The sequence below is a fragment of the Pristis pectinata genome, chromosome 3 (assembly GCF_009764475.1).
Source record: "Pristis pectinata isolate sPriPec2 chromosome 3, sPriPec2.1.pri, whole genome shotgun sequence".
NCBI lineage: Eukaryota > Metazoa > Chordata > Chondrichthyes > Rhinopristiformes > Pristidae > Pristis > Pristis pectinata.
Window position 1 is genome coordinate 49,644,434 of NC_067407.1, and position 18,130 is coordinate 49,662,563.

The 18,130-nt window shown below is 39.3% G+C and overlaps 2 protein-coding genes across 2 annotated transcripts in view; both read left to right on the forward strand.

Moving 5' to 3' along the window:
• The window catches only part of kif14 (kinesin family member 14), a 68,655-nt gene extending 64,879 nt beyond the window's left edge, over nt 1-3,776 (forward strand). Inside the window, 1 exon segment of the mRNA XM_052010766.1 lies at nt 1,683-3,776. Within this exon segment, the coding sequence (XP_051866726.1) occupies nt 1,683-2,086 (404 nt within the window). The 3' untranslated portion in view covers nt 2,087-3,776.
• Nucleotides 3,777-8,853: 5,077 nt separating this feature from the next.
• The window catches only part of LOC127568212 (adhesion G-protein coupled receptor D2), a 228,195-nt gene continuing 218,918 nt past the window's right edge, over nt 8,854-18,130 (forward strand). The window contains exons 1-3 of the mRNA XM_052011694.1: nt 8,854-8,864; nt 8,947-9,189; nt 13,833-14,474. Of these exons, the coding sequence (XP_051867654.1) occupies nt 8,858-8,864; nt 8,947-9,189; nt 13,833-14,474 (892 nt within the window). The 5' untranslated portion in view covers nt 8,854-8,857. The remainder of the gene's footprint in view (nt 8,865-8,946; nt 9,190-13,832; nt 14,475-18,130) is intronic.

Below are 18,130 nucleotides of genomic sequence, written 5' to 3' on the forward strand. Positions count from 1 at the left end.
AATATTTAAAATTTACTTGGCTATTCTGACTATAGAGAAGTCTATCTAGAATATTAAGGTACAGTTCTGCCAGGAATCTCAAACATGTATTTATTCTCATTTCCAAAGTTTATTTGCATTTTTCTTTCTTCTTCTTTAAATTACAATGCTTAAGATGCAGCTATTTGAATTTGCAATTATATTCATTTTGGTTCTTGGCTCCATTATATGCAAACAAAATGCTGGAGCAGAAAATTTACGTAATTCTGCCTTTTTGAAACGCTAAAAGTAAGTTGCCAATTAACTCTTAATATTTAATTTTTAAATGTAAAGAATGAATATAATAAATTTTCTCAATGGGGCTTGCTTTAAACAAAATTTTAAAGTAAAAACGTGTTAGTTCCCCCACCCCCTCAGCCTTTTGTTATTGCTATTGTTAAGAATGCTCCTTTAAATTCTGTACCTTCAGGTAGAAAGAGGGATAACACGAGCTTTGAGTTCCTATTATCATTGGTGTGTATTTTGTTCAATTTCTGGAACAAAGTTTTTTGGAGTACAAATTCCATACCATCATTTTTGCCCCTTTTTGAGTACAGCAATAATTGTAAGTTTTCTTCTGTGATCTTGGGATTCTTTTCCAGTTATTTTCATTATCCATTGCAATGGACCACATCTAAAGCTTGAGGGCTTTGTTGTGAGGCAGACAAAACACTCCATTAATTCTAAACTATTCCAACAACTGAAATGGAGACAATTATTCCAGCCACATCTACAGGAGACCAGAATTCAAATAAAGAAAATGTGGAAACATGGGTTTTATTGCAGGTATCTGGCATGAGGGGATATTATTTAATCTTCAGCTTGTCAAGTATTGACTTCATTTCTTTGATACTTTTTGTGTTTTAACATTTCCTTTTGTGTTCATAACCAAAACATTCAGTTTCAGGAACAGAGGTCTTCATTTTTGAATGTTCAGAATTAAGTTGTCCCTTAGTTACACTATATCGATATCAAGGAATCCTATAGCAAAAATTCCACCTCAATTTTTCAATTCCTTTGGCTGATAGATAATACCATACTTTCAAATAGTGTGCATGTAGGCTAAAACTTAGCCCATTGTTAATTACAGGTGGAACAATATTTGAGCCACAGTTAATGTATGTATAAACAATAAACAGGTTCTGTGCCTGAAGAATATTAAAACAATTTAGTTTCTTATATGATTTAAAATGACAAATTTGAAAGAACGTCTAGAGACATAGACTGTCATGATTTGATGTTGGTAGGTGACGTGACTTTTCAGTATATTCATAGAATTTGGACTCTTGGAAGGAACTGAAGTTCTTAAACAGTTAATTTGCCTATAATATGAGATTATTTAATCAATTAGAACTCAAAATCTGATGGTAAGACAAAGTTGCTTCTTCTGATTTTGTTCATCCACTTTTGTTCAAGTCTATGATATCTGCTGAAAGCCTTATCCAGATACATGTTGTTCTGCTTCCTTAGGACTTTTCAGTTTACCTGACCTAGATGCTATAGCTATTTGACCACTGTTCTTCATTTTAATTTGGTGTGGGAAAACAGTATATAAAATAAGATACAAATTCTTCTATTCTGACACCATGTTAGCATTGCATTTTTATATCCTTATTGTTGGTGTAAGTAAAGCTTTAATCCATGTTTTTGGTGAATCCTTGCAGGTGACAGTGCGGCCAATGATCAACTGAAAAAGTTCATAGAAGTGGTTTGTTCATCAGTAAAGGAAGTGGCTGGTAAAGTTGGTAGGCTTTGGGCTCCCTCATGTCATGAGGTAAATGCATCCTCTGTCAGAGAAAGTAAATCGCACAGAAAAGAATCTCATTTAGCACTCAGTGAAATAGACCTGGCTGCCTGCTCTCTCCTTGATTTAATTGAATATCTTCAAGATAAAGAGAGACACCCAAGCTGCTCTGACACCAATGAAAAGAATGAAGAAAAGATCAAGGCTTCTACAGATGTTAACTCTGCTACTTGGTGCGGTAGAGGAGTTAAGAAAGTTGTATACACACTCCAAGGAACAACTTCAACTTCAGAAAAATCATCAAGAAGTGCACAATGGGTTTGAAAGATTATCTATCTGAAATTAATCAAATTTTTAATATCATAAGCAATAACATGATAGCTTCATTGCACTTGAGTTATGAAGGTTTACGATCTACAGAATCGGTTGTATATTTTTACTATTGGAAAATGAAACAGGTACATTTAATATTGTTGCTATTTATCACTGAACTCCTAATTGATTTTTTGTAAACTTTTTGTACCGAAAATGCACCCTTTTGCCTTATACAAAATGCGTTTTACTCCCTCTCTTCCCTCAGGGGTTGGTACCATGTTTCACAAAAAACATGGTTGAATAATATTTTCGTTACATTAATGTGTTTTAGCCAATGAGAACAACACCAGGTCAGCTGGGCTAATACCCCACCTGGTATGGAGCTGCCATACCTCCTTGATACCTCTCCTTGATAGTACAGACAGAATATCCACCTGTCATATTTAGATCTGGAGACAAGGAGCTGCATCATCAGACCCTGGGTCAATGCCTTAATGGCATTGCTCTGATCTTGCCATATGATCACAAGGCTTTTGAAGGGAAGAGCTTTTGCTTTGTGATCCAGGCTTGACAATAGCTTGGATAAGTTCATACTTCTAATTCAGATATTTTGAATTTTACTGCATGGAGGTGAAAGATTAAATTCCAGCTTTTGCTGATAACCATTTTAATTGCAATTTCTAGTTTAAAACCGGCCACAGAGTTCTTACTCACCTCTCCCAAGCAAAAATGATCAGAGTCCATTTAAGAACAATTGGTACAGGGAAAGTGCATATGATCTGGGCTGAATCATACTGCAATGTATTTCAGCTGCCTCAGTAATGTGAGTTAGGTGATGTTATTATCTGATTCTTCCACAGAAGTGAGATTGTTGTTTTAGAGAAAGCACAAAATGTGTGCATGCAATAATATCTAAAAATAATGATGAACGTAGTTATCATCTTCCTCACACCATTATTACAGCTTCCTGTTTCGTTCTTTAAACTGAAGTTAAAATAACTGTGGTGCAATGAGTTTGCACATTGATCTTTCACTTCAGATAAACATAATGATTAAAAAGTTTCTCTGCTGCTGCAAAGATAATGCATGAAGAGGTTTTGACAGTCTCAAAAGTGCCCATCGTTTGCAAATTCTCAAAGAAGTTGTTGGAGTAGTTAATGTAACTAATAAAATTTGAATATAATGTGGTGGATGGGTATTGTTCTGTGTTGTGCATCAAACTACACTATTCAAGTGTGCTTTACTATGCAGCTGACAACTTGGGAATCCTTATAACGGTACAATGGTTAAAATGTGTCTGGATAATTCTTTCGAGCATACTCTTCTCAGTTGTGAACAGCCAAGCAGTTATGTTTATAATGTGTTTTTGTGCTCCAAAGAAAAAGTAGAGTATGTTAGAATTGGGGCTAATGAATTTTAACTGGGCTCAGGTAATTTGTTTATTTTGGTAGGGAATTTTTTGTTTGAACGTTACAAAAAAATCTGAGTGGTTAAACTGACATGCCATTCCTTGTATTTCAAGAATCAAGGTTGACTGTTCAGTCTTGAAAGAGTAAAAGCAAAGGGCTAAATAGCACTTGCATTAGAGTTATTACAGCATTAAAGACTACATAATTTATTTGCACCACTACCCACATCTGTTGACTTTACTGATCTGTACTTAAAAAGTGCCTTGCTTCTTTATGATCATGTAATTCAAGTGCAGGGAAAACCTTTCAGGTTTTTAAATAAAGTATTCCTTGCTTTTAAAGCAGAGACTCCTTAGAATCTTTTAATTCTGTGAATGTTATCAATTTAGAAGTTGTGATGGACATTGGGAATCTTCAAGGCAGTGCAGTGGTAGGTTAATATTTTATCTGTGTCATAAAGTGTTATTCTTTATATCTCTTTTGTCTCAGTTCAAGTTACATAAATTGGACTTTCAAATTCTGATCTGTCTAAACTTTGGCCCACCATTTGCTGTGATTATTTCTGCAGTGTTGATCCGACAAATTAGTCCCTCACCTCTGACCTTGTCCTCGGTAAACTCCTTCCACTGTGGTTATTCCCCTACTGTGGATGTCGTCTTTACTCCCTGAATTTCAGAAACATAGATTTGAATGCATCTTGGTTGTTGACCTATTAAGGTCAGCGCTTGTTTGCATCATGTTAAAGAAAAAAGATGGAGGTGAATTTCTGCAGGGAACCAAACTTGAGAAAAATGTTTCACAGAACCTCTCAGATGATGCAGTCAAAGCTTTTGTGAGGTCTAAAAAGACCAGGCATAGTTGTTGATTCTGTTCTCTGCTTTGCAATTGATGTCTGGTGAAGATCATGTCCATTCAACCTTTAGAATTCATACTATGATTCAGGCGCCAGTTCTCGGCCAGTGGGGGCAGATGAGTTTTGAGGACCCTTGTGAGACTTCCTTGTGCCAGACCCTGCTGTATTTACCATGGTCAGATTTGTTTCCAAGACAGAAGGCCAAAAAGATGGTTGTAATTACAGCAACTCTCAGTTCCTCTGGCATGCCCTTTGTTTCCCAGATGTGGAAGATGAGGTGAATTTGTGACTTGAAGTTCCTCTCTGCCAAGTTTTAGAACTTCAGAGGAATACCATTGGCTCCCAAGACCTCGATATTTTCAGCTGGCATGTGAGCTTCCTGACTTTGTCAGTCAGAGGTGGTGGTGTGGCTGGACTTGATATTTTGCTGTGGAACAGAATGGAGGACACACTTTTCAGGTACAGTGTCACTGAATTCTTTCAGGTGTTCCTTCTGGCAGGCATCGATACTTGATAACTTTGCCTCCATTCTTGGCTCTCAGTGGGGTTGATCATTGAGTGTCTCGTCTATAGGCTATTGACAGAATTTTAATGATGATCAATGAGTTGCTGGACATCCTTTTTTTTATTCCACCCACCATTTGTTCTTGAAGTCAAAGGTTTTATGTTGGACTTTGGCCTTCAGATTCCCCTTTTAGCTGATTTTTTTCTTTACCTTGAGGCATTGGGTAGTTTCCAATCATTGGTGGTGTCAGGATGTTTGTGAGGTTCTGACTGCAAAAAGCTGTCTTTATGGCATCTTTGAGACCTTGAAAGTTGATCTACTTCTGGCAGTGTTTCTGTTACCATTGTTGTTTGGGGCTAAGCTGCTGGAAATGACCAGATTGGATGAGGTAGTGGTCAGTCCAACAATTATCAGTACCTGTCATGTGGTCGGTGATATGGACATCCTTGTGGTCTCTCATTTAGACAATGACATCATCCAACAGATGGCAGTGCTTGGATTGGGGGTGTTGCCAGAAGATATTATGCATGTCTCTGACAAAACAGGGTGTTGGTTATGTCACGACGGTGCTCCAACCATTTTGTCTCAAGGAGGACTTTGAAATTAGCTTTCCCTTTTCCCTCCTTGCTTCATAAATGTAAGTTATAAATGGCTCTTGGTCATTACCTTGTTTGTGAAACTCAGGTTTGGAAGCGCTTCTAGTTAGGAGGCTGATGATTTGAATGCGATGCTTGATACTGAATTATTGCATTATAAAAGGAGAACAACGGTTTTACAATGTTTACACTGCAACAGCTATGATTGCCCACAACTGGTGTTCCAAATCAGTGAATTTATATGATGTGATCCCAAGTAGGAAGTGTTTAGGACAGTGAGATATAATGAGAAAAAAATAATGGAGTCAACCTGATTATTGTTAATGTACTGTTTGCCAAGAATGGCACTGTTGTTGTTTGGCAAGTGGACCTTGGCCGTGTTGAGCATCAACCAGCTCCTTTCTGTGACCAACCACTGAACATTAATTTATTATTTTCTGGCTATCACTGGCCTCTCCATTGAAGAGTTTGTCTAGAAGACCACCTATTTTCAATCTTCTCAAACTCACTTGACTTCTACCACCTCCTTCCCGAGATCCACAAGCAGAACTGATCTTGTAGTCACAGCATCAAACCGTACTCTTGTTCACGGAATTTCTTTCTTTCTTTTTGTTCTAAGCCCTGTTCCTTTTGATTCAGTTTACACCCACCTACATACCTAATGCTCTTTGGTACATCGGCAGTTTCTAATTGTCTGCTTTTCTCTTTGGCTTCCAGTATTATCACACATCCAGGAAGGCCACGAAGCCCAATTCTTCCGTGAAAGAAACCCAACAAATTCAAAACGATCATCGTTGTCCTCCTTTTACCTTAGTGAACTTATTCTTGCCTTGAACAACGTCTCGTTTGATTCCAGTCGCGTCCTCCACATAAAAGCTGTTGCTACGGGAACTTGAGTTGTAGCTATGCCTGCCTACACTTGGGATAAATTCTTTCTTTTGGTTCAATAGGGATCCCATCTCTCCACTTTTTTTTAAAGAATAATTGACCATCATTTGTTTCTTGCTTTCACTGTGAACTGGACAACTTCACAGAATCTTGCATTGCTTTCTTTGACTTGTTGACAACATACTTGCAGAAAAGTTACACACAAATATCTGGTGAAAGCCCAAAGACTGCCACACTCCTTCCTCCTACTCTGTTTCCCTTCTGGGCTCTATTCCATTCTCCCTGTTCACTCATCTATTCTCACTTAGTCACATGGTGCAATCTTCTGTTATCAGTACTTCTGACCGCAGTTAAGAATTCTTTTTTTTTTGCAATTGTTTACAGGGCGCTCTACCTGTCACTCTTGAGTTCTCACCTCTTTAATCCAGAATTGTGTTCTTGCTTCCCACCCTGCTTCCCACTCAGCGTCAGTTATCCCCAACATTCCTAGTGTGATTCCACCTGCAATCATACCCACCTTTCTATCAGCATTATGAAGGTATCCTCCATGATGATCAAATAAAATTTTAAAACAAAAACACAAAATACTGGAAACGCTCGGCGGGTCAGGCCGCATCTGCAGGAAGAGAGACAGAGTTGACATTTCAGGTCGACCTGCTGAGTATCCTTCATGACACCCTGATTCACTTTTAATCACCCGTTACCCAACCCCTTTCAAGCCACTCTTCCATGCAAGCTCTCTTTTTCTCTTTTATCTTGCTCAAACTTCACATCATAACCACTTCTCCCTTCTTATATTTTTAAAATTTCTCCGATTTGTATCGTGTCGCTTTCGTTGCAGAGTTTACACGTTCAGCCTCTACTCTTGTCAGACTGCAGCTGTCGGCAATGCTTCTGCTTTTCCCATTTGTAGCTCCTCAAAGCGCACCTTTTTGTTTCTTCAGTTGTCCCATTCCTTCTAGTCATTTAACCTCTCCTGATTTCTATTCTATTTTAGATCTTTACCGTTTCTCTTTTTGTCCTCCAAATATCTTTTTACCTCGCTACTTAAAATCTATTGAATAGCTGTGATTTTTTTAAAAAAGAATCAACAACTTTACGTGTTAGCCCTGTTTTCCTTCCTCTGGAAAGGGCACTTGGGTAACAGAAACGGACAGAGTATGCCATCTCAATCTTGTTGAAAAGGTGTTTCGTTCCGTTGTGCCGATACTAGAAACTGTGTCTGCGCCTGGAAATGAAGGTTGACCAGCTGGTGTTATATTGAGCTCATTGATCGAAGCAACAGCTTTTTTTCTTTGCACTCCTTTGGGTCCGAAGGTGACTTGCTTCGACGCAGCACCTTTGAACTTTTGTCCCGTAAACATAGCGGATACTTGTTTCACTCCCCGTTGCAATGTCTCCGTACCGAAATATTACCACTCTTGATAGGTTAACTGAGTTGTCAATCGGTGGCAGTGCTCTATTGATAGGCTGCTGCGCACTTTCCTTCCCGATGAAATATTATCGCATTTTATGGCAAAAGATAGTCCTGGAATCAAGCCGGAGTCAGATTCGGACAAGCTCCTGGATGAAAGGGTGCGGGAATTTGCAACGGTTTCAAAACTGTAGAATAACACAATTAAAAGCAGCGTTTGCGAAAGGGGCACTTGAACTCGTGAAAGTGAAAAGGAGGTAGAATCGGAGAGGGGCGAGGAGAGAACGGCGCGTACTGATGGGGAACGGCGACAGTGGGTGACTCGGCTCCACTTGGACGCAAGTGTCTGCGAGGGAAATGACCGATGGCCCGGGATTCCGTCTGGCTTCCCGCTCGGCGTTGCTTAAGGTTCCGGTAGGGCAACACCGGACCACTTCGCTGCGCATTTTACCCCTTCTGTTCTTCGGAACGCTCCAGAACATAATTTTCAATGCAGCCTTCGATAAAGTGTAAAGTAATTTCAGGGCTGGGTATATGACCGATGATGAAGGCAAGTAATTCACAAGTAATGTTTTGTTTTAAATTCCTGATTTTGAACAATTTCTAATGCTACGGCAAAACGAGTTGATAAGGAAACGGGAAATTTGACATCTGCATGTGTTTTTGGACTGTAAAACAGAAGTTTAGTGTGCCCATGTAGAGGTAGGCTGAGAAACGGGGAACTCGTTTTAGCGGAAATTTGCTGCGGTCTCCCGCAGAGTCAGGAGTGATAGTGAGGATAAATGAGAAATCAATTGCCTGCTCATTGTTGCCAAAAGTCTGGGACAGCAGGGAGACCGCGGGGTTCATTACTTGACGCTTTAAACACCACACGTCCCGTTTTGCGCAGAACCTGTTCACCTCGGGGAAACGCTTGCTTTTTTTTGGTTCTTCTTACTTTTCCCAAACAGGATATGCACGTAGGAGCGATCTTACCATGTTCGACTATTCTGGTAAATGAGAACGATTTCTTTTATTTTATTACAATTTTTTTTGCCAGTGATCAAGTTTCTTGTAATTGCAGATGACATTTTCTGTTTTGTTTTTGCCCGCAGTTCTTCTGTGTCACTGGTCTGATGGCAGGTGAGTAGATCCAGCATCGTCACCTAGCATTTGAAAACAAGTGCAGATATTAGTCGTTACAGAAGTGTCCACCTTTCCTCAGCCTCCCTGGACCCGCAGCTCCCGACCGCGGACGGGCCATGTTTCCTTTACCGGGATTACTACTACATCTATGTTCCGGAGGAGCTCCACTGGGCTGCCGCAGAGAAGCTGTGCCGACAAAGGTTCGGATTTCTGGCCACTATCGCGACGGTTGAAGAGAACCAGAAAACGACCAGCTTCATGAAGTCCATTGGTGTGAAGGAGACACTGTGGATTGGTGCCAAAGTAAAGGAGGCGGGTCCCGGTGAGATTTATTAATTGCACCAACTTTTATTTTGTCAAATCTTTCCATGAAGAATGATTTCAGACTTAGCAATGATATTGTAGCCGTCGATTGTAACTGTCCTTTTTAACATTTGGTTCAAGAGATTCGTCCATTTAAAATATATTGACAGTAGATTTTTTGAAATATAAGCGTGGACATGCTGGGAATATAATTGAAGTGATTAGTGAAACCTCGCAAAGTGCATGCCCTATGTCTCTAGCTTCTTTAACACAATAAAACGTCCCAAATTGCTTGATGGGGCGCTATTAAAGAAAAATTGACACAACCATATTCATTTGATGCCGTGCCTTTCAGAGTAATAATCATTTTTACTTTGCATTTGCGATCAACTGTGAATATATAGATCGTTGGATATTAAGGAAATCGAGGGACATGGGGATTGGTGTGGTAAAGTAGCGCTCAGGGTAGCGCCTCTTGTCGAAAGGCGGTACAGGCACCAAGGCCTGAATGTTATAGTCCTGCCTCTGTTCATTATTTCTAAATGAATCGGTCAGCTGTATTTGTTGCATTCAGATTTAGTTAACAAGTTAGCTGAATCAAGCAGTATGGATGGAGGCCATTGGACTCATGATGTCAGTGTCTGTTCTTTCAAATAGCTTATCTAACAGTCCTACATCTTTCCCCTTTTACAGCAAGCATTTAACTGCTTCCACCAAGCCTTCAGGTCAACTATTTGAGATCATGAAACTTTACTAAACATGCATCTCCTTATGTCCCAACAGTCCTTTTGTCGATAATCTTAAATCTTTGATGTGTGAACATTGGAAACTATTTCCCATTCTCACAGGACTCCTGCTGCAGTAAAACTGATAACCTGGCACTATCGGTGGCGCCGGACTAGCAGATTTGCCGGACTATTAATGATACTCCTAGTAATACCAAACACAATTTTATTTCACTTTGTTACATGTAACACGGCAGTACAGCAAAATTTCCACTGAAACTGGTGAGTTTAAAGTGAGCAGGAAATATAAAAGCACTCCGGACCCCGGCTCCACCTTACTGACTTCTGATGCTTTGACTCCTCGACCCCAGCTCCAGCTGCATACCCGGTCCACAGTCTGGACCCCAGTCTCACTCTGGATCCCACCACTGGCTGCACACCCTACTTGCACCCTGAAGCTCCACTCACATTCCAAACTAACGATTGAGCCAAATGCTGGGCCATCAGGATTTCCGAACAATCGGACGCCGGAATATAAGAGCTTTACTGTAATTTTGAACAGTTCTAATAGATCTCCACTCACCTCTCTCCTTGGAAGCTTCTATCATCACTTTGCTATTTAATTGAATGTTTGTTTCTATTCTCATCTATGGGAATCACTAAATGATGGCGACTTCAAATGAAATTGTTGGAACATTAAACAGGTTAACAGCAATTGTATCATACAATCTGATACACATAGAAAATTCTCAACAAGTATCCTGGCTGAATGAAATTAAATTAAAAATTTGTTTCATTTAAAATATAATTATGGACAAGGTCAATTAAAAAAGAAATCCATAATATTATGTTACTTCTGAACCGTTCATCTTGCTTATTGTACATTTAATCTGTATGGTTGTCCCCTGGAGAAAGCATTGTCAATTGATCTGGTAGTCACTAAAGTCAAATTTACCAAGGGAGCTTTTCAGACTGATATGTTATTTTGTTGGCTAATACTCACTGGGAATATTTCCTCTTCAGGTGAAGGGATAACTGAAGTTGACCAATCTTTAAATAATTATGGATTTAGACCTTTTTATGATGGCAGCAATGTGTACTTTTAGAATAAAAATAGAAAATGCTGGAGATGCTCAGCAGGTCAGGCAGCATCTGTGGAGAGAGAATCAGAAGCATAATTTCAGGATTAATGATCTTTCATTAGAACTTTGAATTTTGTGCATGGCTGAAACTGAGTACTTTGGGATTTCCACAGATATGTGGTGTAAAATTGTTGTGCTGAAGTTGCTGTCAGCACTTTTCCACAGGCTGTGCTGTTTTTTAGTCAATTCATCCTCAATCCAGGGAATTGAGGTAAATTGATAGAATTTCAGCTCGTTCTAAAATAGTTTGGCTATAAAATAAATTTGAAAATGTCATTGTTGCATTACTCTACATGAATTTTTGGTGGTGAACCGAGATAGAATTATTGTTTAGCAAAATATCTGGCTTAATGTAGCTGGAATGTAATTTCCTCAGATAAATATTTCCAAATATCCAAATACAGGCTTAAATCATAATTTTATTTCAGAAATGTATATTTCAGTTCTACCTTAATGTTGTGTTTATCCTTCCAAGATTGCTTTTTGCAAGAACTCTTCAGTGTCATTGACTGCTCAGCCAGCTTGTTGGATCCAGGGATTCCTTAAACAGATACCTGACTGCAACCAACCTTAGGAAAAGGGAAGGCCACACCACAGAGATCGTTGGGTCTTTGATGGCAGCTTTCCTCATGGTCAGAGGCGAGTGCCATCACTCCGTTGCTGAATCTAGACCCATGGCTGCTCCAGAGGAGCTCCAGTGGGCTGCAGCAGTGAAGCTGTGCCGACAAAGGTTCGGATTTCTGGCCATGATCGTGACAATTGAAGATAACCAGAAAATGACCAGCTTCATGAAGTCCACTGAGCTTTCAAATCCTTATTTCAGTTGCATTAGGTTTTTAGGGCCTAAGTTCAAATTTCCTCCAGGAAGTTCTCCATCTTATTACTTTCTCCATCTCATTCTTCCTTCAAGCATCTCCATAAAACTTGCCCCTCCTCGAATATTTCCTTTGGTGGCACAGAATAAACTTTGATGCTGGTACACTGAAGCACTTTGGGATGTCTTAACTCGCAAAGGGCTCTATAAAAATATAAGTTGTTGCTGTAACGATGGTTGACTTCAGATGTAGTCATTTAACTCTCATTGAACATACCTCTTTGTGTTTGAGCAGATTTTTGCAACTTTATTAAGCCAGCTAACTATCAAGACATTGCTGGGAGCATAGTTACCTATAAAAGAAATCTGGGAGAACGAATAGATTCAAAATCTGGGACTCCAAGCCTGGCCCACTGAGTTCCTGCAGCAGTCTGTAGAATACTGAGCATTTCTGGTAAATTGATAAGAGTCTTCGGCAATCTGATGCATGCATAGGACCTAGAGTTCTGTTCACTGAAGCCTTGATTGCTGGACAAGGTTAAAATAGTGAAAGCTAGCAAAAGTTAAGTTCAACTCTGGTAACTGGATACACAACTACTTATAAAGAATGACTAAACTTGGAAGGGCTTTTTAGAGTAGGACAATGAGGGCAAATGGAACCATTAAAGAGGCAGTTACATTCAGTTACTGGTGTTATCATGCATTGCGATGGATGGTGAATCTACTTGCGTTGAATGCCCTTCCCCATTTCCAGCTCCACAACTCCTCCCCCTCCACCAAGATGTTTGTACTCTGGTGATCTTTGTGACATAAATCATAAATAAAAAAGCCACCTTTTGAATGGTTTGGTGCCATGGAGCTCTGATACATTGTTCTATAGAACTGTGGAATGTGGATTTCCAATACAGTGGGTTACTAGTCTTTTTCTTGTTACATGAATGCTTGGAGCAGAGGCAACCTACTTGTTATTGGAATTAAGGAAATGTCAGGAGGCTGATCATGCTGCGTTGGTATCAAAATATGTTTTCAAACAGTTGGCTGTAAACAGGCGTCAGGAGAGGACTGGAAGCAGCTTTCTACTTTTTCTTCATGCTGGAGAAAGGGTTTTGGTGAAATAATTTACAATTCCTCTTGCATCATAGCTGAAATTTTGAGACATCATTCAATTTGCCAGTGAAGTAATATTTAAAAATGTAATTTTTCTATTTAGTTAACTTCACCTATGAATGTTTAAGGCACTTCAACAAAGCACCTATCTTTTGGGGATTTTAACCAGTTTTTTTAAGTTAATTAATATGTTATCAGAGTATTGTAATATAGGTGCAGCTAGTACTTCTTCATGACTTTTATCAAAAATTCTCAGCCAAAAAATGTGATAGTCACAACTTCTACCAAAATACGTGTATGTAAGTCATCAGAATTTCATTTATATGAATTTGATAATTGTTTATTCCTTCTGATCTCTTCTCAATGAGTAATTTAATTAAATTGACTTTATTGGTATTGGTCTGCATACTCCTTTGACAAAATAAGGTTATACCTGACACTGAAACAAAAACATTTAATTTGTTATGCTGAGAAATATTAATCCCAGGTTATTTCTTTTAGGATCGGATGACTGTCCTTGCATTGTAATTTTCATCATTAACCATTCAATTTATTTCCCCTTAATCAGAGCACTGATGCTTTGGGTTGTAATAGCTGGAAATTAAGTATTTTACAAAGAACTTTCCTTTAGGATAAGTATCTGTCTTTGCACAAGTAAGAATGGTGAGAATTTTGAGTCAATTTAGTTTGTGATAAACAACACATTAGACATTTATTACTATGTGTCTGTTAATGTACCCGATAGAGCATTTGAAAAAGCTTACTACTATTCAAAATGTGAACTTACAAAAAATGGAAATTTGTTTGATTAAGATAGACTGCTATAATGGGCAAAACACTACAGTGCAGTAATTTTTCACCTTCTTTTGTTCAGGTACCTTTGGTTCACACATTCTGACGTTTTCTACCAAAACTGACACCAAATATGCCAAACTTCTCGTGCAGTTTCCTCAAATGCATTCAGTGACCATTTGTGCTCAAGTACAATTTGATTCAAGTTATGTGGGAGTTTCTACTGTATTTTCCTATTCAATTCCATCATTTATCAATGAGTTTCAGCTCCGTGCTAACATTGTCCATGACCAACAAATCCAACTTGCGTTGCTTGTCCATGGTGTCCACACTCCTTACTCTCAGGTTGTGGAGAATGATGGTAGATGGCATCACGTGTGTTTGAGCTGGACCAGCCATGGTGGTAGTTGGGCCATTGCAGCAGATGGATCAGTCACTGCATCTGGAGACCATCTTTATATTTCTGAAGATATCGGAGCAGGTGGAGTTTTCATCATTGGCCAAGAGCAAGATACATTTGGTGGATCATTTAAGAAGGATGAATCTTTTATTGGGAATATTACACAACTTCACATCTGGGATCGTCTTTTGAATGCCAGTGAGATTCAGGCTTTAGCAGGAGATTGTTTGGTTGTTCCACTGGGATTATACTTTCAATGGAACCTCTCCGCCTTTGAGATTGAATCAACAGTGCATGTGCGCAGAGGATTTTCCCAGTGTAAAGGTAATTTGATGAAGAATAACTATTTATCTTTTTTATGTGGGGAGTGGGAATGCTCTTTTTAAAGACTAACTTTTGAGATGGAGGTTGATGAGGTATTATCATATACATCAAAGTGATCAGACATGAGTTTGGGATCTTATAGTTCTTGACTAGTTGTAAAGCAGGTTATTCCAATAAGCATTTGTTACAGTGTGGGTCAACTTGCTTAGGCAGGTTATCTGATGCATCCTTCTCTTTTAGTATACACTTATTTAATGAGAGAGTAAAAACAGCTGCAGAACTATCAAAGGTTTCCCATAGTAGAAGTAGCCAGGAACCTATAAAATTAGAGACATGCCACATTTGTGATACATGTGTATTCACTGAGGCTTTAAATATTAATTTGAAACATTAATTTGAAAATTTGAGAATGTTTTAGCAATTAGAACTGATGAAGATGCAAAGATCTTGAGGGTCCAAAGTGAGTTTTTTTTAAATGAACCCCATAAATCCGGGGGAGGGAACAAAGATAATTGATGAGCATTATGAAGAAAATATTTTCTGTATTCGGGTCAAAATGAGGTTCCAGAATTTAACACTATCTTAGCTAAACTGTTGAACCAAAGATGAATAATCTTGTCGTGTGTTTCCATATTTATCATTAAATTCCTGTGGTACTGGATTGTGGAGGATGGAACTATGGGAATGCTGCTCTCCAGTGGCAGAAAAGTAGGAAAAGTCAGGAAGGAAACAATTGAAATGACATCCAGTAAAATAAAAATGGATATTTGCAATTACCATGGATTTTGCTGAGAAGGATATTATGCATGGGGGGGGGGGGGGGGCGGGTAGGAACAAAATCAATTTCCTTGACTGTTTAAAAAATCTTTTTTTAAAAAATCTTTTATGCATACAGATTGCATATCTTGGAGATTGGCATCTGAAACTTGTATTCAAAATATGATTGCTTCTTAGAATGCACGCTGCAATTTCCATGATATATAACAGCTAAATAAAATTATTTTATATTAGCCATCTCATTTTAATGTTCAGCCACTATTACTATGCCACACCTTTTTAAAATTAGCAATTTGCTGTTAATTATGGTCTGATCTGCATAGAAGGAATAAATGTAGCTTTTCATCTTTTTCAGTATGCAAGTGTGTTTCTTTTGAAGCCAAATAATTACTGAAATGCTGCAGTACAACTGACATAGAACATAAGATATATCACTACCATTGACAAACAATATTCAGTTTGATGCAGTATTTTAATTTGAGTTATGTGCAATCTCATTTCCATTTATGTTTTTTTTGTATGCACATTCCCAGGTGCCCTCATCATCTGTTAGACTTTCTGCATCTTTCTAAGATGCAAATGAAGAAATGTTCTCTGATACAGCCAGTCATCATAAGGTTTAATTTGCCTTAATGTAGCAGCTATTTTTTGATTTTGCATTATATTTTATCCTCTAAAGCCCTGGACATTATCTTTTTTTAAATTCCATAATCACAAATTCTCTGGTGTTCTGCTGGTAGTGCAGTGCTATATCATACAGGAGAAATCACGTTTGCCATCTGGTTTGTCCAATTTGTGTAGACTTAATCTTCCACAAAGAATGATAGTGGAATGACTAATGGCTTCATTGCCAGCCAATACAGCAGCAATCGTGTTTCTGCAGTGAAGCTTGGATCCTTGCAAGACGTACCCTGAACCAATCTACTAGCTCACAGACGAGGCTTTGTTTTTCAGGGGCAAACATTTACCTTATTCCATATAGAAAGGAGGAATCTGTTGGATGGGACATGAAAAGTTTTCTAGGTGCTGGAATTCTTTAATACTAACGTGTACTAAATGGCATCCATTCACCGTGGCACCTATCATCTCCTAAAGACAAAGATGCACTGCCGTCCTCTCCGAATTTGCAAGAGGGGGTGGCTCTGAATGTCTACCACGTAGTACCCATACGTTTACTTACTGAGGAGCAGGGACTCCGGTGATTCTCTTTAGTTTTAAAGCTTACCATTCAGTGAATACATCTTTTAATATTTGAGTAGGCAGTCTGATTTTTGTAGACTGTATTCCATTAGGCTAGTTATTTCCCAACGCTTTACTGGGACCAGTAGGCTTTGGACTAACTTGAGTCGACCAATTATTCGCTCAATGGCTTTTGCCGTCTTAAAATAAAATCAGCCGAAGAGTTTGCTGCCCGACTTGCGGCCGGTGAGACCGTTATATGTGGGCAAGAGTTGTTATGAATAAAAATCTAGGTCCTCAGGGTCAGATGGGCAGCTGCCAGCTCCTTATAAATGGATGCGCTAATGAGGCCTCTGGACGGTTCCTTGTTTTAAAGCATGGTTTGTGAATTAAATGAAGTGTTGCTGTCTATTCACACGCACGGTTCCGTGGGCTGAGACCGAATCAGAGGGAGAAGGGGGAAGGAAGGATTTGGTACAGTGGGGGTGGGGTGGATACTCGTTCCCCACGTGATTTGATCTCACGGGACCAAAGATCACCGCTGGGAGGAGAAAGTTGCTGCAGAGGCGGGACTCCGGGTCGGAGAACTTGGCCAGAGGAGGGAGAAAATAAACATCTTTGCGCTTAAAGCTTTCCAATGGGGACCACATTTTCAAAGTTGGTGAGGTACGGTTGTCCCTGCAGCACTGAGGGATATTCGGGTCAGGTGTAAAACACTATCGGATTGGCGAGGGTGGGTTATGGTTTTGCACCCGTGCTGACCCAAAGCGGAGGTTTAAAAGGCAGATTTTATTGTACGCGAAGAGCTGAGGGTAGAATTGTACCTGTGACGCTGCAACACCATTGTCAACTTTATTACCATTTTACACACACTATATTTGCCGCACCTCCACCACTGTGGCGCAGTTCAAAGATGACCACTCAAACTGTGCAAACCGTTACGCACATCTGTAGACTTGGTGAACTAAAGTTGCACCAGAGTTCTTGACATGGTCCCGCAGTGGATGAAGTTCCATCTTAACATTATGCTGTAAAAGTTAAGCACATGGCACTAAGTTTAAGACGTCATTCCAACCCGCTTATTGCCAATTACACTGTGTTATTGCTTCACAACACACTGCCAGACGCTGAGTGTCCAATGTGTAACTCACTCCAAGATGACCATTATACTTTTTGTTTGAAAAAAAGTATTGGTTGTGAAATTGCGTTGATGGATGTCACCTTGTCTGAAATAGCTCTCTCTGGTATTAACATGGAGATATGCCTTTTTTTTTAAAACTAGAGTTGTGGACGGTGTAAAGGACTATCAAAGAATAGAGTGGGATATAGTTAAGTTACAGATATGGACAGAGAAGTGGCAGGTGAAGTTTATTCTGGGTAAGTGTGAGGTGTTGCACTTTTGGAGGTCAAATGAAAGGAAGTAAGAAAACAGTTAATGGGAGGCCCCTTAATAGTATTGAGGTACAGAGGGATCTTGGGGTCCAGGTCCATAATTCACTGAAAGTGGCTATGCAAGTGGAAAAGGTGTATGACATGCTTGTCTTCATTGGTAGGGATGTTGAGTATAAGAGTAAGGAAGTCATGCTGCAGCTATGTAAAACTTTAGTCAGAACACACCTGGAATATTGTGTGTAGTTCTGGCCACCCCATTATAGCAAGGATGTGCAGACTGTGGAAAGAGGTTTACTAGGATGCTGCCT